This window comes from Plecotus auritus (assembly GCF_963455305.1).
Source record: "Plecotus auritus genome assembly, chromosome: 8".
NCBI lineage: Eukaryota > Metazoa > Chordata > Mammalia > Chiroptera > Vespertilionidae > Plecotus > Plecotus auritus.
The window spans coordinates 155,274,224-155,296,200 of record NC_137782.1 but is presented as its reverse complement, the minus strand read 5'-3'; the positions used below and the strand labels follow the sequence as shown (position 1 = coordinate 155,296,200).

The 21,977-nt window shown below is 39.9% G+C and overlaps 1 protein-coding gene across 5 annotated transcripts in view; it reads right to left on the bottom strand.

Annotated features, from left to right (window-relative positions):
- The window catches only part of MAP4K3 (mitogen-activated protein kinase kinase kinase kinase 3), a 133,115-nt gene that overhangs the window by 8,039 nt on the left and 103,099 nt on the right, over nt 1-21,977 (bottom strand). For all 5 annotated transcript variants that reach the window (XM_080683351.1, XM_080683352.1, XM_080683353.1 and 2 more), the window contains 8 exons: nt 18,727-18,768; nt 14,415-14,499; nt 12,810-12,889; nt 11,356-11,416; nt 11,155-11,272; nt 9,108-9,166; nt 8,021-8,124; nt 969-1,140 (listed from right to left, as the gene is read on the bottom strand). In XM_080683351.1, coding sequence (XP_080539477.1) covers nt 969-1,140; nt 8,021-8,124; nt 9,108-9,166; nt 11,155-11,272; nt 11,356-11,416; nt 12,810-12,889; nt 14,415-14,499; nt 18,727-18,768 — 721 coding nt within the window. The remainder of the gene's footprint in view (nt 1-968; nt 1,141-8,020; nt 8,125-9,107; nt 9,167-11,154; nt 11,273-11,355; nt 11,417-12,809; nt 12,890-14,414; nt 14,500-18,726; nt 18,769-21,977) is intronic.

Genomic DNA, 21,977 nt, shown 5'->3' with positions numbered 1-21,977 from the left:
ACAGAAAAAAGGAATCATTAGAACACAGGACATTAAAAATAAAAGAATTCTGAACATCACTGAATTTAAAATGGATACACATTTTCAGCTAAACACAGTGGCTGAGCTAGGTTTCTTGCGTTCAGACTCTGATGCAAGAGCTAAACTATGTGAGTGCTCAGTGGAGTACTAACTATAGTCATACTATTGGCGATATAATTATTTTTATTCATATGCGAAATCAGAGTCTAATCTGCATTGCTGTTATAACTAATTTTTTATTTTAAGCTCAGGAAGGCCAGGGACTATGCTTTATATATTACTATATGGCAGTGCCTAGCACATGCAATAAATATTTATTGAATGAATGAGTCAGTGAGCGGAACAAATGAGTTTAAAAAAGCAAGTATTTTTGAAAAGTATGACGTACTACCAACATGCAAAGAGGCATTATTTTTGTTACAATGATTTATCAAGCTTCTTACAAACTTAAAATGTTCAAATGACTTGATTTTCCATCAAGTAAAACGTAGAATATCCCAAGCTTTGTGTGAACATCAAAACTGAAATTGCTGAGCACACTCAAGTTTGGGAACCATTGGTTATGTTTTATGTTTTATTTATTTATTTTTAAAAGAATGTCCCACAAAACAGCAGAATACACCTCTGAAGACAGAATGCAAAATAATGCTAGCTCTGTGAATTGTCTCTTTTTCTAGTGCGAATCCATAAACTGCCATAGAGCGACAGAAAGGAACTCAATGAGAAGACGGAACCACTGGTTATGTTTTAAAAGTGTCAAACAAATGACTGTCTTAAATCAAGTCATCTTCCTTTTGCCAGTTTAATAAGTTACTCAAGATTGGGTTTTTATGCACTAATGAGAGAGATATATAATACATTTATTTTGCCTAATGAGAAATATTAAATTTATTACTTATAAATCGAGTATATGTATTGGCCTTACTAAATCAATAAACATCACAAACCTGATTCTGTAAACCACGAAGAGGTAGAATTTGGATTGACAGTTTCAAATCGAACCACCTGGTTGAAGTCTCTCCCTTTACTGACACCAACACAAACTAATGGGTACTCCTGTTCAGGAACTACCAGCATTTCAAACATTCTAAGTGGACAGGGTATAGGAAAATCTATGTGCTAGAGAAAGAAACAAAATATGTTAAACAAAGGAAAACAAAAACCAAATAATTTCATGAGAACACCACTAAGAATTTTTAGTTTTATGAAATATACAAAATAGATCTCTATTATAAATATTGCTTCCTGTCACAGAAACTTGGGGTATGCAGACAAATCCAAATTATGAAGTATCTTTATGAAGATTTTAAATTTTTTAAAGTTAAAAATTACTTAATTTTAGGATATTAGGCCTGGAGGGGAACTTATAAATCACTTTCCAACCCTCTCTTTTCAGAGTTGAAAACTGAGACCCAGAAACTGGGTGACTGGCCCATGGTCCCCCAGCCCTTGGGCAGAGTTGTGGCAGCGTCCTGTCTCCCAACTCAATGCTGCTTCAGTAATATGCCTCTGCCTTCTTATCCAACTGAGCACAATGGATCAGAAAACAGAAATGCAAAATAGCAAGAGACACTCCTCTGTAAGTGTGGTCAGAAAAACACACACAAGAGAAACTGAGTCCCATATCTCAGAGTGGTTATATTTAATAAATTAACTTAGTTATAATGCAGCCATTTTAATTTTACATAACATTTAAAATTATTTCTATATTGCTACAAAGAGGTTAAATGAGATCATATTTTTACAGTCTGGAAAACACTAATTTCATTAATAATCATCAGGGAATAAAACCATGAGGTACTATACATACCTACCAGAATGGCTAAACTCAAAAAGAACAACAATAACAAGCATTACTCAGAAGAGCAAACAAATGCTCATACACTGATGGTGGGAGTATAAATTGGAATTGACCACACTGAGTAATGATATTATTTGTTGATGGTGTGCACGCCTTAGGACTCTGCAATAACACTTCTAGTGATATGTTCTGGAGAATACGAGTACACACATGTATAGGGGATTTGTGGCTGGGATTTAAAGCTCTACTAGAGGCCTGGTGCACGAAATTTGTGCACGGTGTGTGTGTGTGTGTGTGTGTGTGTGTGTCCCTCAGCCCAGCCTGCATCCTCTCCAATCTGGGACCCCTCAAGGGATGTCTGACTGCCCGTTTAGGCCCGATCCTACCGGGCAGTCGGACATCCCTCTCACAATCCAGGACTGCTGGCTCCCAACTGCTTGCCTGCCTGCCTTCCTGATTGCCCTTACCCGCTTCTGCCTGCCAGCCTGATCACCCCCTAACCACTCCCCTGCCAGCCTGATTGATGCCTAACTGCTCCCCTGTCAGCCTGTTTGCTCCTAACTGCCCTCCCCTGCTGGCCATCTTGTGGCGGCCATCTTGTGTCCACATGGGGGCGGCCATCTTGTGTGTTGAAGTGATGGTCAATTTGCATATTACTCTTTTATTAGATAGGATGTGCACCTCTTGTTCCCACCTCCCTTCCTTCCCGGTGACTGCTGGAGAGCCTTCATCAGCACTCTCCAAACCCCTCTCCCTAGCGTTCCCATTGCCTGGGGGTCTGCTGTGGACACAATCTGTCGTATTTTTAAGAAGGTAAGACATTTAAATAATTCTCTTTGAAATGTGGTAAGAACAGTAAAGCATTGAGAAAATAATGCTTTAGCTTAATTTTGTCAGCAAATAAGAAAACCGACAGATTCTGAACACTTCTGCTTAGCTTCCAATCCTAATGAAGCAATGTGTAGGGGTCACTGACAGGATTCCTGTGCAACCGTTTTAAATCCAGTTGCTGTCGGTGACAGTTCCTGAGGGCAGTGACTGTATCTCACTCATCTCTGTCTCTCTAGTTAAACAGCACTGGGCCTGCTTTGTAATAAGAACAAAAATGTTTTTTGAGAATGTCTTTAATTTATAAGTTTTATTTATGATAAAAATTTTGTTTAGTGAAGCAAAAGCTTTGTCAGAAATGTCATTAAGAGGAAGGAAGGATATAGAAAGCATAAGAATCTTTTTGAACACATCTGATAAGAGCTGTAGTATAGAAACATCATAAATATTTATCAAAATAATGTCAAATATAGGAACAAAACATACAAATAGTTTTGAGCAGAGAGACAGAGAAAGGAGAGTTGGGCTGAGATTAAAGGGAGTAGGTAAGGGCCTGTAGCTCAGGGAATTTAAGCGAGAATTCTTCGGGGAGTCTTGCAAGTAGATTGTACTGTCAACCTACTGTCTTAAAATACTAAGAAGTAAAAGGCTCTGAAGACATGGGAAGCGTAGAAAGTGCCCGTCCATGTTTTCTCTGTGCCGGTGGATGACACAAGGAAGCATGGCCCTGACTGACGAAGCCAAAGGGAAATGTTTAATAACTTAATCCAGATAAAGAGGCAAAGGAAAGAGCTTTAAAAAACTCATTTGGAATTTCCTTGGTGTGACTAAGCCTGTGCTTCACATTTTTTCCTCAAATTTGTTACAGCTCAGTAACAGTAAATATTTTTTAAATATTCATTAACTAGCACTCGTTGGATGTCATCCATGCATCGAAGGGCTGCTGGTTCAATTCCTGGTTGGGGGCTCAGTCCCAGGTCGGGGGCGTGAGGAGGCAGCCAATCAATGTTTTGCTCTTACATTGATGTTTCTCTCTCTCTCTCTCTCTCTTCCTCCCTTCCTTTCTCTCTAAAAATTAATACAAATATTAAAACATATACTCATTAATTCAAGATTCTAGAGAAGCCCAGGCACAAAACCAAACCAAACAACCATCCAAGGGAAAGCCTGGGCAAATGAATAGGTAGGCATATAATCAAAATAAATAATTTTCCCTCATATGGTATCCCCTGTCCTCATCCCTCGGCCAAACAACAACCTGTAGGTTGTTTCTCTACTGTGATGGAGCAGGTCAAGCAGAGAACATATTCAAGCATTTCCCTGCTCTTTTTGCACATATTCTTGACCCTATCAGACTGTATACAGATTTGCGATACACTATTTCTAGCTCCTATTGCCATATCCCTGCATTATTCTCTAGTGTCTTACAAAACTTTTTTCAGGCCAAGTGAGTTCCTTACAACTGGGCAGATTTCCACTACCTTGCCACATAATCCAAAATAATTAACTTAACTTGAGAATTAACTGGGAAAAAACATTTTTTTGAATGAACAGGAAAACGAGCTTAACTCAGCTTTTGTATTAAGAACTAGAGGCCCGGTGCACAAAATTTGTGCACGGGAGGAGAAACCAAGATGGCGGTATAGGTAAGCACCTAAACTGCTGCCTCGCACAACAATTTCAAAACTACAACTAAAAGACAGAACGGACACCATCCGGAACCACAGGAAAGCTGGCTGAGTGAAAATTCTACAACTAGAAGGAAAGAGAAAAGCTCACAGAGAACTGGAGGTACGGCAAAGGGTCTTTGTGCACGCAGAGAGGAAGGGCGGCTGAGAGCCTGGCTGACTTTCTCTGGCGGAAGGGGGAAGGAAGCCCCGGACCGCACTGAACCCCAGTTCTGACTGCACTGAACCCCAGTCCCGGGCGAAACCCCATGGACCCAGGCTCATACAGGGGGCATCTGGACTGTCAGGTAGAGAGAAAGGCACCCGGAGACTCGGAGACCCGGGGGAGATCCGGGGGAGCCCCGGTGGGCAGGGGTCTGGAGACGCGCACACCAGTGTGCACAAAGGCTGCGGAGGCTGCCACAGGCTTTCCCTAGCAGAAGGGAGTCGGAAGCACCTGAATGCACTGAACCCCAGTTCTGACTGCACTGAACCCCAGTTCCAGGCGAGCCCCTGGGGACCCATGCTTTTACTGGGGGGAATCTGGACTCTCGGGCGGAGACTTGGGAGCCGGGGAAGGCAGAGGTCTGGAGGCGCGCGCATGCCAGTGCACACAAAGGCTGCAGAGGTTGCCACAGGCTTTCCCTAGTGGAAGGGAGTCAGAAGTTCCTGACTGCACTGAGCCCCGGTTCTGACTGCACTGAACCCCAGTTCCAGGCGAGCCCCTGGGGACCCACGCTCTTGTGGGGGTAATCTGAACTCTCGGGCGGAAACTTGGGAGCCGGGGAAGGCAGAGGTCTGGAGGCGCACGCGTGCCAGTGCACACAAAGGCTGCGGAGGTTGCCATAGGCTTTCCCTAGTGGAAGGGAGTCAGAAGCTCCTGACTGCATTGAACCCCAGTTCCAGGTGAGCCTCTGGAGACCCACGCTCTTGTGGGGGGAATCTGGACTCTTGGGCGGAGACTCGGGAGCTGGGGAAGGCAGAGGTCTGCAGGCGCGCACACGCGCAAGGGCAAGGCTGACTGGAAGCCAAGACTGTCTGCTCTGCCCTGAGACTCCACCCCATCCAAGCTGAGCACAGAGGCTATTGCAACTTGGCAAGTCTAATCCTATAAGGCTGTCTCCAACACCGAACTTCTTCCAGCGTAGACACAGCTGATCCTTACAGCCAACTGGCCTGGAGGTCAATTCCTCCCAGTGATACCAACAACAATCAAGACTTAACTACAACAAGGCTGTACACACAGTCCACAAAGGGGTGCACCAAGAGTGTCCACCTCAGGTTAACTGGGGAGGCCGACCCACTGGGCCTTATAGGAAACATAGCACACAAATCTACCCTACCAACCCAGGGAAGCAGTGAAAATGTGGCGTCAAAGAAACAGATCACAAATGAAAGAAATGGAGGAAAACAAACAACTGGATATAGAATTCAAAACCACGGTTATAAGGCTTTTCAAGAATATCCTAGAAAAGGCCGATAAATATAACGAGACCCTTGAAGATATGAAAAAGGACCAACTAGAAATTAAACATATACTGACTGAAATAAAAAATATTATACAGAGACCCAACAACAGACTAGAGCAGCCTTGGGCAAACTACGGCCCGCGGGCCGTATCCGGCTGTTCTATCTGGTTCTCTTGCTCTCCCCTCCGCTCCTTTACTTTGAATTTATATTAGTTCACACAAACATTCCATCCATGCTTTTGTTCCGGCCCTCTGGTCCAGTTTACGAACCCATTGTGGCCCTCGAGTCAAAAAGTTTGCCCACCCCTGGACTAGAGGAACATAAGAATCAAGTCAAAGAATTGAAATACAAAGAAACAAAAAACACTCAACCGAAAAAGCAAAAAGAAAAAAAAATCCAAAAAGTTGAAGATAGTGTAAGAAGCCTCTGGGACAACTTTCAAGCGTACCAATATCAGAATTGTGGGGGTGCCAGAAGAAGAGAGAGAGCAAGATACTGAAAACCTATTGGAAGAAATAATGACTGAAAACTTCCCCCACCTGGTGAAAGAAATAGACTTACAAGTCCAGGAAGCGCACAGAACCCCAAACAAGAGGAATCCAAAGAGGACCACACCAAGACACATCATAATTAAAATGCCAAGAGCAAAAGACAAAGAGAGAATCTTAAAAGCAGCAAGAGAAAAACAGTTAATTACCTACAAGGGAGCACCCATACGATTGTCAGCTGATTTCTCAACAGAAACTATGCAGGCCAGACGGGAGTGGCAAGAAATTTTCAAAGTGATGAATAGCAAGAACCTACAACCAAGATTACTCTACCCAGCAAAGCTATCATTCAGAATTGAAGGGCAGATAAAGAGCTTCACAGATAAGAAAAAGCTAAAGGAGTTCATCACCACCAAACCAGTATTATATGAAATGCTGAAAGGTATTCTTAAAGAAGAGGAAGAAGAAAAAAGTAAAGATAAAAATTATGAACAACAAATACATATCTATCAACAAGTGAACCTAAAAATCAAGTGAATTAAAAACCTGAGGAACAGAATAATCTGGTGAATATAATAGAATCAGGGGCATAGAAAGGGAGTGGACTGATAATTCTCAGGGGGAAAGGGGTAAGGGGGAGTTCAGGAAGAGACTGGACAAAAATCATACACCTATGGATGAGGACAGTGGGGGGGAGGTAAGGGCAGAAGGTGGGGTGGGAACCGGGTGGAGGGGAGCTATGGGGGGAAAAAGGAGAAACAATTGTAATAATCTGAATAAAGATTTATTTAAATCAAAAAAGTTTGTGCACGGGAGTGGGGGGTTGTCCCTCAGCCCATCATGCACCCTTTCCAATCTGCCAGCCTGATTGATGCCTAACTGCTCCCCTGCCAGCCTGTTTGCCCCTAACTGCCCTCCCCTGCAGGCCTAGTCCCCCCTAACTGCCTTCCCCTGCAGGCCTAGTCCCCCCCAACTGCTCTCCCCTGCAGGCCCGGTCACCCCCAACTTCCCTCCTCTGCCGGCCTTGTCATCCCTAATTGCCCTTCCTTGCAGACCTGGTCCCTCCCAACTGCCCTCCCCTGCTGGCCATCTTCTGGTGGCCATCCTGTGTCCACATGGGGGCAGGATCTTTGACCACATGGGGGCAGCCATCTTGTGTGTTGGAGTGATGGTCAATCTGCATATTACTCTTTTATTAGATAGGATAGAGGTCTGGTGCATGGGTGGGGGCCAGCTGGTTTGCCCTGAAGGGTGTCCCAGATCAGGGTGGGGGTTCCTTTGGGGCGTGGGGCGGTCTGGGCGAGAGGCCTGTGGTAGTTTGCAGGCTGGCCATGCACCCTCCCCCCCCCCCCCCCCCCCCCGCGACCGAAGCGGAGGCCCTGGTATCTGGGGTTTATCTTCTACAATTGAAACTTTGTAGCCTGGAGCGGAGCCAAGCTTTCTGCTCGCTCAGTGGCGGCAGCCATTTCTGTTGGGATTTATTTATCTTCTATAATTGAAACTTTGTAGCCTTGAGTGGAGGCCTGGGCCTGCCAGGGTATGCGGAAAGCTTGGCTTCCTCCATCACCGGGGAAACCCAAGCCTCCCTCCTGCTCTCTCCATGGCTGCAGCCATCTTGGTTGGGTTAATCTGCATACTTGCTCCTGATTGGCTGGTGGGCATGGCTGCTGGGTGTAGCAGAGTGATGATTAATTTGCATATCACTTTTATTAGCTAGGATGACTTAGGTTGACTTTCATGCTTACCTTAATTAACATGAATTTCTGCATTGGTTCAACCCATTCCAATAGAACAATGCTAGTCTGAAGTGCCCCGCATAGGTATTTATGGCCTGTGTAAGGATTTCTCACTGTGGAGGCAAAAAAATATAGTAAGTTCTCTTATGATACAAAGTCCTTACAATAATAGTTACATGTTCCAAAAACAAACAAATAAAAGCTGGCTGCCAGTTCAATTTCTTAAACTACAGATGCAAAAGAAATACTGCCTCAGGGAACAGCATGAAACTCCCTCATCACTTGCACGATTTTTGTTTGTCTGCACAAATGAATTTGCTGGTTGTTATGAGACCTGGGGACCAGAAGAAAGACTTAGGTCTTAAGGTAGCAGAAAGATTTGAGGAGGAGTTGCCAAATTGATAGGCTATACAGCACATTTAGGGACAAGTGACTCAGGGTGTTTTTAGTAGTAATGTTCAGAGGCAGTAATGCTTTGGTTATAACAATACGATGACATAAATCACATCTCAAAATACAGATTTACAATAATAAAACTGAATTGTCTAAGAGTTTTTTAAGAGAAGAAAACTTTTTTTTTTTTTTTTGCTTTTGCTATATGCAAATAAAACAGCTAGTGGTTATGGGATAAGTGAGGAATTTAGGATAGAGGTATGTAAATAGGGAAATCTAACCTTCACAGCATAAGGTTCCACACATTAAAGGTATTAAAATACATGCTCACTGACTATATGCAGTCTCATAAAGCATTACAAAGCACAATGGTGAATGGTAAATAATAGGTACTTTGAAATATAGGGTGTCATAAAGTGCTGTAAGAAAAAGTTATCCTACTTTCTCCATTTATCCAGTCAATAAATTATTTGCAAAACAACTGTTTTGTGCAAGGTATTATATTAGGTTTAGTTTACATGAAGACAGAATTCAAGACATTTGTTACTTGGGGGAAGGGGGGTGGTGGGGGGAGAAAATCCTATTGCTGGCAGAATGACCTGGAGTAGTACTTTCTACACTCAGTTTAAAAATAAGCCCCTTCGTGTTTTCTTGTCCACTTTGTGAAGTAGAAGAACCATATATGATTGGACAGTTGACTTACCAACACAACACTTCTGACACCACTTGGTTTCAGGGATTTTTGCTGATACAGCAAATTTCCTAAATGTAAATGAAAATGAATATTTAATACATGTAGGTAAAGTGAGTATATGGTAATGAAACTGTTATAGATCAGTGGAGAAGAAATTAGTTTTTCCAAAATTGGTGCTGACATAATAGGTCATTTATTAAAAACCAGAGGCCCGGTACACGGATTCATGCCCCAGTGGGGTCCCTAGGCCTGGCCTGCGCTCTCTCGCAATCAGGGACCCCTCGGGGATGTCGGACTGCCGGTTTCGGCCTGATCCCCACAGGCCAGGCAGAGGAACACCACCGGTGCACGGGCACCAGGCCTCTAGTATGCATGTAAGATCTTTGATTAATCTCCTCCCGCCCTCTCCCCTCCCCTCTGATATTCATCAGTCTGTTCCATGTTTCCATGCCTGTGCATTGAGCATCTGCCCCCTGGTGGTCAGTGTGCATCATAGCTACCGGTTGAACGGTCCCTTAGGCGTTTATATTTATAGATAAGAGTAAATTGGGTCCCTTTCTCAATTCCCCCTTTAACCAATTCTAAATGGATTAAAGTTTAATATGAAAAACAAAACTATCAAATATTTAGACTGTAGAAGATGACCTCGGGATTTCTTTAAAAAAAGCAGAGGACAAATCATACAGGAAAATATTGATAATCTTTAATTGACATTTTTCCACAGAGGCATCTCAAGCTACAGGTGGCATTCAATTTGGTGAATGAACTTGTTGAATACATTAAGAACTCTGGTTCACAAAAAGTTACCACTGAGAAAATGAAAAGGTAAGTCACAAACTGGGAAATGATCTTTTTAGCACATATAATAAATTTAGGCTAGGTAAAAATTTGTGTTATCACTAAAACAATTTATAAGAACTTTTTATTTAGACATTTTTATTTCTCTACTCAGAAAAAGTGGGACGTATATTTTCTGCAAAGTACTTTAGGAGATTTGCAAACATTAAAATTTACTGTGTAAAAATCCATTTAAAATTATATTTTTAAACTACAATTTTAAAAAATCACAGTCAAATATCCTTTATAATAAAAGTTAATATAATAAGCCGAAACCGGTTTGGCTCAGTGGATAGAGCGTCGGCCTGCGGACTGAAGGGTCCTGGGTTCGATTCCGGTCAAGGGCATGTACCTTGGTTGCGGGCACACCCCAATGTGAGTTGTGCAGGAGGCAGCTGATCGATGTTTCTCTCTCATCGATGTTTCTAGCTCTCTATCCCTCTCCCTTCCTCTCTGTAAAATATCAATAAAATATATTTAAAAAAAAAAAAAAAAGTTAATATAATAAGACTGCTATATATCTTTTATAACATAAAGTTAATATAATAAAGTACAATATAAAAGTTAATATAACATAAAGTTAATATAACAAGTGGTGCAATCCTCCATTTATACTCCTCCATGTCTGTTCACATATTTAAACTTTTAAATGTATCACAGATTAGAGGTCATTACTCTGCACTATTTTTTTTTTAATCAGAGTTGTGTTTTGCTGGTAATAAAGCCATACTGGGAAGAATTTTACATTTATCAAGTAATCTAATTTATGATTGATAAATTATAAAAAAATGCCTCTTTTTATACATGCTGGAGTTTCATACAGTTTAGAGCAAAACAAAAATTCCCCATATCCTTAAGCAAACTGCTTGAACCAAAGTCCTTTTGAGAGTTTTTAAAAATCTGAACCAAGCTCCTGATCTCCAGGGGCATCATAATCTTCCTGGTTCACACTTGTGAACTTGCCCCCCGGCTCCCAAGGTTAACTAAGGGGTTAGGTTACCGAATCGGTCAAAACCCAGGAGGATTAACTGACTGCCAGACTCTGAAAGACCATAAAGAAGAACACATGTGAAAATACACTACTTCTTACAATTTTTTCATTATACATAATTTCTACTAACCCAAACTGAGTGCTTTTTCAACTTCTATAGTATAACTACTTATTAGAGTGACTTGACATGTTATGTTTAAGGATGCAAACTATTAGATGTCCAGTTACCTTGGCAGTATTCTGTCAGGCAGTTTGTGTGCTGGAATAGCAACAGGTAACTTTTGCATTTGTCTTGCATAATCAAAAAGCCCTGGTAAATTATGGGAATAAAGCTGAGAAGCTTTACCTGTAGAGAAAAAGAAACATAACATAAAAGCTAATAATATAAATAGGAACACTTATAAGGTACTTAAACACTAAAAGACTTACCAGATATTGATAGTAAGCAATTGTTCATTACATACAACCATGTACACCTTCGGGGAAATAGCTGATAAAAAAAAAAAAAAAAACCACAAAGTTTACAAAGGATATTAGGTAACAGTAATGTAATATGTGCATATTAACCTAAGCTGTCATATCAATAGGTCAGTTTTTAAAAAAGAAACTTATTTTGAATAGAAATTCATTTTACAAGGCATTTAAAACAAGATGACATACATACATACACATTTATATGGGAGGGAAAAAAATAAATTAGCAGTGCAATTTCATTAGCTAAGTCTGAACATGCTATGATTAGCTCAAGTCTGGTTTATGATAAGGACTAGGTAATCCCAAACTCATAGGAAAAGAACATTTTCAAACAGTATCTATGCCTTTATTTTGGCTCTAGGGTTAGACAGTTAAGACTCTCCTGTGTACTTCCCCCAAAATGTTCTTATGTATGCATACGAACACGCAGGGCTTTGGGAACAGAAGGATAGAAGGATCACAGCACAGTGGAACACAGAAATGGAAAACCAGGCGTAGAGGAAAATGGCTGAGAGAATATGATAAAAACAGAAATCATAAAGGATACCTATATGGAATTCTTTACTGAAATCTAGTACTTAACAACTGAGAGACATCTCCGAAAGCTTGAAAGTGATTAGTATTTAGGGCAAAGGGAATTTATGGAACACAGTCCATGTACTCTGAAGAAAAAAATAACTGCTCTCATTTGGATACTTCATCATGAGCACCAGTGGGTCTCAAAGTGGTCCTTGTACCAGCATCATAAGCATCACCTGGGCATTTGTTAGAAATGGAAATCCCTGGACCTCACTCCAAACTTACTGAACAGAAGTCCTGAAGGTGGGCCCAGCTATCTGTTTCAACCAGCCCTTCAGGGAATTCTGATGTACCGTGAAGTCTGAGAACCACTGATGAGTGTAACCAAAGCCTTCTGGTTTAACAAGCTTAGACGCTGGCTTTGCTCTGGAAATTCCTACTAGGCTGTTCCAAAATAGACTGGCTGAGGATAGGGGATGGTGAGAATGAAGGAAATTAAGTGAGGAAACATATCAAGGCCTCTAAGGACATTAACCTCTGTCTCTCTTGCAACCTTCTCATGGTCATTAATGGTCCATTTCAAATGTTTCTCCTCATCTCCCCCTCGGAGGTGCTAGTGACTTCTGCCTCGGTGGCCTCTACCTTCTACTACATCTAACTCTGAGGGGTGCAGTTATTCGTTTATGTGTCTGTTTCCTCTATTAGATCATGCACTCCTTAAGGGTAAGGACTAGTGCTGTGAATGTGTCTTCAGTACCTGGAAGATAGAACATGCTCCATGAAGGTTTTATCAATGAGAGGCAGCAAATCACAGACTTTAAATTATTTATCTAGTGTCTATTTATAATAACTTAAAAATTATTAATAAGAAAAAATACAAAATAACATACCTGTTCCATTGATGTTTCATGAAGTTCATTAAGATTCAAGGTATAAATCCCTTCTTCGGCACCAAATATCAAGTATTGATCTGAAATGACAAAAAGAATTCACTGATTTTGAGATATACCACTTTAAATTTATAGTCTAAAATTAAGTAAATATGCATTAGAAAAAAAATAACTATGATTTATAAGAATTACATATTTTTTATTTTAATGTGTATAAGTGATTAGACACTCTAACTTAATGAACTGAATTATGTGCAAAATATTACTACCCTCAAAGCAGTGAAGAAACTTATGTAAAAAACATTTTGAAGAATGGCATGCTGGACTTCTCACTCATTGGAGGGTGCTAAGGACTGGCAGAGAATCTACAGTTCCTTTTTAAAAATTCCTTAGGATCATGTGCAACTGACAGAATGTAAATCAAGAACAGCTGATACAGATTCAAAATTTGTGCAAATGGACTATGACTACTATAAGCACTAATATAAAAAAAGAACTGACTTGTGCCCATTTAAGAAGTTCACTAACACTTGGATACTTGCTAGAGTACTTGATATCTTCTAGAAAATACCAGAAGTTTGGTCATGGTCCTGTTTGGTATGTTTTTACAACATACACTTCTCCACATTGAACTGAAGTACGGAGAACAACGCAGAATGCGTGAGCACTCCAGCACTGCCCAGTGTTCCGGATTAGTTCTGTATTTACAGGCACAGGCTGTGGTCAGACAACTGAACTGGCTTCAAGCTGCAGCTCTACCACTGAATGGCTGGGACCCTCTGAGTGTCATTCTCTCTATCTGTGAAATGAAAGTACCTATACCTTGGATTTTTAAGCTTTAGAGAGAATGTGTGTGTGTGTGTGTGTGTGTGTGTGTGTGTGTGTTTGTATGTATATCTTTTCTAGTTATTAAGATAGATATTATATATACAGTCTTTAGTGCCTAATGACAACTATTCTTATTATGACCCCTTTTAAGGTGAGAGATCCTCTAAAGTGGTCACTAGATCCTGAATCCTCAGTAGTGAAATTCCTTTAGCAATGGCCATGTCTAAAGCACAGATGTTGAATGATTGTGCTGCAGAAAGGAAGAAACTTTCCTGGGAGGAAATTAAGGTGGCAGAGTGCATGGTTTCACTATATTGATATAGTGACTGCATGGCGAAAATTTTTTAAAAAGACTCTTTATTGATTTTTAGAGAGAGAGAAGGAGGGAGAGGGGGAGAGGGAGGGAGGGAGAGAGAGAGAGAGAGAAACATCGATGTGAGAGTGAGACATTGATTAGCTGCCTCCTGCACACTCCCTACCAGGGATTGAGCAGGGAACCTGGGCATATGCCCTGACCAGGAATTGAACCGGCAACCTTTGGGTGTGTATAGGATGATGCCCAACCAACTGAGTCAGGGATACACAGCAAAATTTTAATGTCATGTGTCACCTCAAGCACTAATAGCATAAAAAAAAAAAACATTTACCTTAAAATGTTTTTAACTGTAACAAAAATTTTCTCAGAAAGATTCAGAAAATAAATAAAATCAAATGCTTTCATGGCTTCAAGTTTAAAAAACAATTAGAAAGGTAACAGATAAAAACATATAGTATTACCTCTGGTATCGGGGTTTATCCATGATGTTGCACAGTGAATTTTCAAGGGACACCCATTAAAAACCTTTGAAAAACAAGCACCCATCTAGAAAAATGAAGAATAACCAAATTAAGATACCAAGCCATAGTCCTTTGCCTTACAATGGTACCTCAAAGGGTCCAGGCACAACAGTGAGTGTCAACTGACACAAGATTTTACTTAAAAGAGTTATTTTATTTTCCCTATCTTCTCAAATAAACGAAGCAGTGATAGCAAGCAATTCTGACCAATAATTTATGCACAGAAATACTACTTACACATCAAGAGCAACATAATACTCCCTGGTAAGAAGAAAATGATAATCTCTACAAAGGTGAAAAATTTTCTTATTTGGTTCTATGAGCCTAAAGTTAGTGAATTTAATATTACAAAGTAAAAGAGGTATGATTGATTTAAAAGTTCATATATGTACTACAATCTCAAAATATACAAACTCACTTAAAAAAAAGAATTGAGCAATCTAATGATTTTCCCTGGAAGGATTCAACAGAAAGCTTTATTCTTTGATGTTGATATTTATTTATTGAGGCCATTTACAAATCTTTCAGAAAGTACCTTATAATGAAAATCAGTACCACTCATTTTAAATTTTTATCTTCAAAGAGTAAAATATTAATTTTCAGGTAAGAATAAATACAAATAAGAAAGCTTACTCATTTAGTCACGTTTACTACCAACAACTTGTGAGAAAAAGAACATACAAATATTTGGTCAGAAGAGCAGTGTGCTTCATTTTGTATCAGTAATGTTTTCTTCACAAAAGTGGAGATAATCGGGGAGAAACCAAGATGGCAGCATAGGTAAGCACCTAAACTGCTGCCTCGCACAACAATTTCAAAACTACAACTAAAAGACAGAACAGACACCATCCAGAACCACAGGAAACCTGGCTGAGTGAAAATTCTACAACTAGAAGGAAAGAGAAAAGCTCACAGAGAATTGGAGGTACGGCAAAGGGTCTTTGTGCGCACAGAGAGGAAGGGCGGCTAAGAGCCTGGCTGACTTTCTCTGGCGGAAGGGGGAAGGAAACACCCGACCGCACTGAACCCCAGTTCTCACTGCACTGAACCCCAATTCCAGGCGAGCCCCTGGGGACCCAGGCTCATACAGGGGGAGTCTGGACTGTCAGGTAGAGAGAAAGGCACCCAGATACTCGGAGACCCGGGGGAGACCCGGGGGAGCCCCGGCAGGCAGGGTTCTGGAGGCGCGCGCGCCAATGTGCACAAAGGCTGCGGAGGTTGCCACAGGCTTTCCCTAGCAGAAGGGAGTCCGAAGCTCCTGACTGCACTGAACCCCAATTCTGACTGCACTGAACGCCAGTTCCAGGTGAGCCCTTGGGGACCCGCGCTCTTATGGGGGAAATCTGGACTCTCGGGCGGAGACTCGGGAGCCGGGGAAGGCAGAGGTCTGCAGGCGCGCACACGTGCAAGGGCAAGGCTGACTGGAAGCCAAGACTGTCTGCTCCGCCCTGAGACTCCACCCCATCCAAGCTGAGCACAGATGCTATTGTAATTTGGCAAGTCTAATCCTATAAGGCTATCTCCAGCACTAAACTTCTCCCAGCGTAGACACAGCTGATCCTTACAGCCAACTGGCCTGGAGGTCAATTCCTCCCAGTGATACCAACAACAATCAAGACTTAACTACAACAAGGCTGTACACACAGTCCACAAAGGGGTGCACCAAGAGTGTCCACCTCAGGTTAACTGGGGAGGCCAACCCACTGGGCCATATAGGAAACCTAGCACACAAACCTACCCTACCAACTCAGGGAAGCAGTGAAAATGCGGCATCAAAGAAACAGATCACAAACGAAAGAAATGGAGGAAAACAAATGACTGGATATAGAATTCAAAACCACGGTTATAAGGCTTTTCAAGAATATCCTAGAAAAGGCCGTTAATATAACGAGACCCTCGAAGATATGAAAAAGGACCAACTAGAAATTAAACATACACTGACTGAAATAAAAAATATTATACAGAGACCCAACAACAGACTAGAGGAACACAAGAATCCAGTCAAAGAATTGAAATACAAAGAAGCAAAAAACACTCAACTGAAAAAGCTAAAAGAAAAAAAATCCAAAAAGTTGAAGATAGTGTAAGAAGACTCTGGGACAACTTCAAGCGTACCAACATCAGAATTATGGGGGTGCCAGAAGAAGAGAGAGAGCAAGATACTGAAAACCTATTTGAAGAAATAATGACCGAAAACTTCCCCCACCTGGTGAAAGAAATAGACTTACAAGTCCAGGAAGCGTACAGAACCCCGAACAAGAGAAATCCAAAGAGGACCACACCAAGACACATCATAATTAAAATGCCAAGAGCAAAAGACAAAGAGAGAATATTAAAAGCAGCAAGAGAAAAACAGTTAGTTACCTACAAGGGAGCACCCATACGACTGTCAGCTGATTTCTCAACAGAAACTATGCAGGCCAGACGGGAGTGGCAAGAAATTTTCAATGTGATGAACAGCAAGAACCTACAACCAAGATTACTCTACTCAGCAAAGCTATCATTCAGAATTGAAGGTCAGATAAAGAGCTTCACAGATAAGAAAAAGCTAAAGGAGTTCATCACCACCAAACCAGTATTATATGAAATGCTGAAAGGTATTCTTAAAGAAGAGGAAGAAGAAAAAAGTAAAGATAAAAATTATGAACAACAAATACATATCTATCAACAAGTGAACCTAAAAATCAAGTGAATTAAAAACCTGAGGAACAGAATAATCTGGTGAATATAATAGAATCAGGGGCATAGAAAGGGAGTGGACTGATAATTCTCAGGGGGAAAGGGGTATGGAGGGGTTCAGGAAGAGACTGGACAAAAATCATACACCTATGGATGAGGACAGTGGGGGGGATGTAAGGGCAGAAGGTGGGGTGGGAACCAGGTGGAGGGGAGCTATGGGGGGAAAAAGGAGAAACAATTGTAATAATCTGAATAAAGATTTATTAAAAAAAAAAAAAGTGGAGATAATCCAGAGTGGGGAAAAAGGAGGCTTATAGTTGTTTGTCTGCAATATCACATAATAATTAATAAATAATCATACAGTAATAAACTCTTGTGTTTTGTGTAATCACAACGGTAAACCTACTTTTGCCCCACCCTGTATTCTGAGAAAACACATCACTAGTTGATTATAATGGATTAAAAATATTAACATAAAATATATAAATCTTAAGATTTCCTTTATCCTCAAAAACATACCAACCAATATTTTAAAGGCTTTTGTACCAAAAAAAGAATAACAGCCAGGCAATACTATGAGGTGGCAGTATACTGTTAAAAACGTTTTTATGGTGTAGGGCAGAGATTATATCTCTTTACTAATAATTAAATTATCCATCGAGATAGCTACCAAAAGTCATATGTTAAGGTAATGCTAAACCCCCTAAAAATCCTCATGACAAAATGGGCTACAAAACAAACAAGTCTCAACTGTAAGCTGAGTTGTTAGCTGGCCCTATCTGGAGTTCCCTATTCATCAGCTCCTCCCCGTGAACGGCATACCTGACGTAACAGTTTTATCCTGTAGCCAGGGAATTTCATCCTTATTGTACACATAACTCTGCTAGACTTGGGAGCTCTTTAAATTCAAAGCGTCTTTTTATTTTGTAAGATAAAATATAGTTATTTAGATCTTTATACTAATTAAAAAGTAAAAAGTAAAAAGGCTAACAAGTATAGTTGGAAGGTTAAAAACTAGAAAAACTATGGACATCTAGTGTTACCTATGCAGTTTTGGATTATAGCTTTGTAGAAGTGAAAATGTAGTTCTGTCTGTACTAACCTAAAGCCACACTGAGTTAATATAATTTTAATCCTAGGAGAGCATGGTCTAATAAAAAAACCCCCACCTACAGCAGAATACATCCAGCACATCTAAGATCTAGTTGTTGGTCTTGTTAGAGTTGTAGGTCTTATTTGAGTTAGGTGAAGTTTTGTGATCTGGATGACTAAGACATTTGGGTCACAGCTTTACTCTACAATTCAAAGTTTTGGTAATTGAAAACACATTAGAAACAATATCTGCAAGGAAGGTATTAATAAAGTTTGGAATAAAGGAACTTTAAAATGTATAATTTTATCTTGAAAACTACTTTTCAGAACTAATAAATTAATATTGAAATTACCAATCTTATAGATTTTTTTCAACAATCATGGAGGTTCTTTCAAATAGGCAAATAATCTAACCAAAGGTATACATATAGGCAATCGTTTGTCATTGTATTGCTTTTGAAAACTTGATATCTATACTTACATGCACTTTAGGTGTTGGGGGTAGACCGTTACTAATAGGCTTCTAGAAAAAGAACACATGCATGATTACACCTCTTTTGTTGCTGTTTGGTATAACAAACACACTTATTAGAATAAAATAAACAAATATTCTTTTTGTAAAACAAAACACTGTAGATAAGGCTGAAGTTCCCTATAAATCTCCCACAGTCCACTTATTCCTAGTACCTGCACCTCACAAAACCAGTTTAGTGTCTATCCTTCCAAAACTTTCTCTAGCCAATAATATGCCCTCATGTATTTGTGTATTCTTCTAGACTTTTTGTATATATTCATATAAATGCCCCCACAGAAAGTACTGTTTTTGTGTGTGTTTAAGAACGGTAATAGTTATGCACTAATGTGCAACTTGTTCTTTGCCTTAATACTGGTCTTGGACAGCATTTCATACCCATACATATAGATCTGGTGCATTTGTTTTAACTGCGGCATAGTCACAGCACGACTATGACATAATTTAGCTATTCCCTAACTGGTATTGAGTATTTAGGTTACTTTCAATTCATTACTGTAACAATATGGAAACGATCACCCCTGCCTTACTATGCAATCTGTGAACGTTGTTTTGTTTGTTTTTTAATCCTCAGCTGAGGACTTTTTTCCCATTGATTTCCAGAGAATGGAAGGAAGGGAGAAGAGAGAGAAACATCGATGTGAGAGAGACACATCGACTGGTTTCCTCCTGTACTCGCCCCCAAGCAGCTGAGGAACCTGCACCTGAGGTATGTGTCCTTGACCAGGAATTGAACCCACGACCCTTTGGTCCCCGGGCCGACGCTCTAACCACTAAGGAAACTGGCCAGAGCTGTGTGAATGTTTTTTTTAGGGTATACCATGAGAAATGAAACTACTGGAACATGGGATCTGTACCTTTTACATTTTAGTGGATACCAACTGCCAAACTCTTTGACAATGCCCACATCACATCACACCCACCAGTAATACATGAGTGTCCTGGTTCCTTATAATCTCACAGACACTTAACATTTGTTATCGAACTGTAAAAAATATTTTGTCATTCATTTGCATGCCTCTGATTGCTAGAAGGGTTGAGAATCTTTCTAAAAAAATGTTTACTGGCTCTCTGTATTTGCTCTTCTGTACATTGTTTTTTCATATATTTTTTACTAAGTTACCTTTGTCTTATCTATTAGCTGGAGTTCTTGATATAATCTAGATTTAAATACTGTATCATTATATATATTACAAATGTGTTCTCCTAGTCTGTAGATTATCTTCACTTTGTTTACAATGTGTTTTATCAATTGAAGTTTAACATTTTGATTTATTCAAATATATTAACCATTGGTCAGCATATACTGATAATTACAAGAGCAAAAATAGCACATATGTTCACCTACAATATTCTCAAGAATACTAGACATTTTTCCAATGAGCTACATTCCTAGAGTATATGATTTGTCCCCTGGAGAAAGAATCTCTTTGGGAGAGAATATACTTTAAGTATAAATTGTATTAAAGTCTAGATTTCTTTCAAGGTTAACCTTAATAGCTTTTTAAGGAATGACTTGTATTTTTTTCTCCAGCTGACATAAATCAGAACTATTTAAATTATGTAACAAAATTAACTAAAAAGCTGCTTGATTTCATATTTTGTGATATGATACAAATATTCTGTGCAGTACCATTTATATGAGTAACTTTTAGACACTTCTGAAATTTACTATATACAATTTTACTTTGTAGATCTGTTTATGAGAATATACAGCCTATTAGTGCCACAAATTTCTGATAATATTTTTTCCATTTGGCAAATACTCTATGTACTTATTTTTATATTTATGTTCCTAAATTATCTTCTATCATCTATTTTGTGAAACATTATTTTTAATTAGGGAGCTCTGAATGTTATAACTGTTCGATTTAGGTACTAACAGAATTGGCTGTAAATAATTTCAATAAGCTGCATAAATGGTAATCATGTTTCAGTATATCATGGATACTGTTTATCCTATGATATAATCATGAAATATTTATTTCAGAATTACTAAGATTGTTAGTTTAACTAGGAGTTTCTTATACTTCTTAAATAAGGTAACAGAAAAGCGAGTTAAAAATGCACATATACTACAATACATACATCTTTCAAAGGACATTATACTGTTGCAGAGCCATTAAGCGGCATTTCTGTACTACATTAGCAGGGCTGCTAAAATTTACACTGATGAAAGCAAAAAAGGCACTGCTCGGTTGAAAAGACTCTATTAATCCCATTTCTGAAGGACACTTTACCCTTTTGCTAAAAATGTCATAAATTTCACAAATTACAAATGGACAACCCTAGTCAAATGCCTTAACTGAATTATTAAAAACAATATGTCATATTCTATCATGAATTCTTTAACAGTTAAACAGCTATAATACAAAGCCTCAACAATGCTTACTGTGCAAATCCACAGCTATATGCACATAAACATATTAAAGGTACTATCAATTTCTATAAAATTAACAAATATTAGCATACGCTAAGACTCAAAAATATTGTCTCATCTCATGATCATATTGGCATCTGCTGAATTGGGGATTTTAAAAATTTTTTGTTGTTTTAAGTTCTATGACAATAGATTTGTCTTCCGATGATGAAGAGCAAATTCCTTATAAATGTTAAAATTTTTTAATCTCCCTGATAAATATTATTTGTTTTAACTAGAGGTCCAGTGCACGAAAATTTGTGCACTCGGAGTGGAGGGGGGAGAGTCCCTCAGACCGGCCTGCGTCCTCTTGCAGTCTGTGACCCTTCGGAGGATTGTTCACCTGCCGGCTTAGGCTCCTCTCCCAGGGGGGATCGGGCTTGAGCTGGCAGTCAGACATCCCTCTGGCAGCCCAGGAGCCGTCAGTCCGAATCCTTAGTGCTGCCGAGGAGGCGGGAGAGGCTCCTGGCCACAGCCGCTGCACTCGTAGCCGTCAGCCCGGCTTGGGGCTGAGTGGAGCTCCCCCTGTGGGAGCGCACTGACCACCAGGGGGCAGCTCCTGCGTTGAACGTCTGCCCCCTGGTGGTCAGTGTGCATCATAGTGACCGGTGGTTCCGCTGTTAGGGTAAATTTGCATATTATCCTTTTATTATATAGGATTATATAGGATAGTTATGTCATGTGTTTTATCTTGCATTTATAACAGATAGCTTCTACGGTTAATTTCATCTTTCTTCAAGTGATATCTACTAGAAAATAATCTTAATATTTCTTCCTTGTT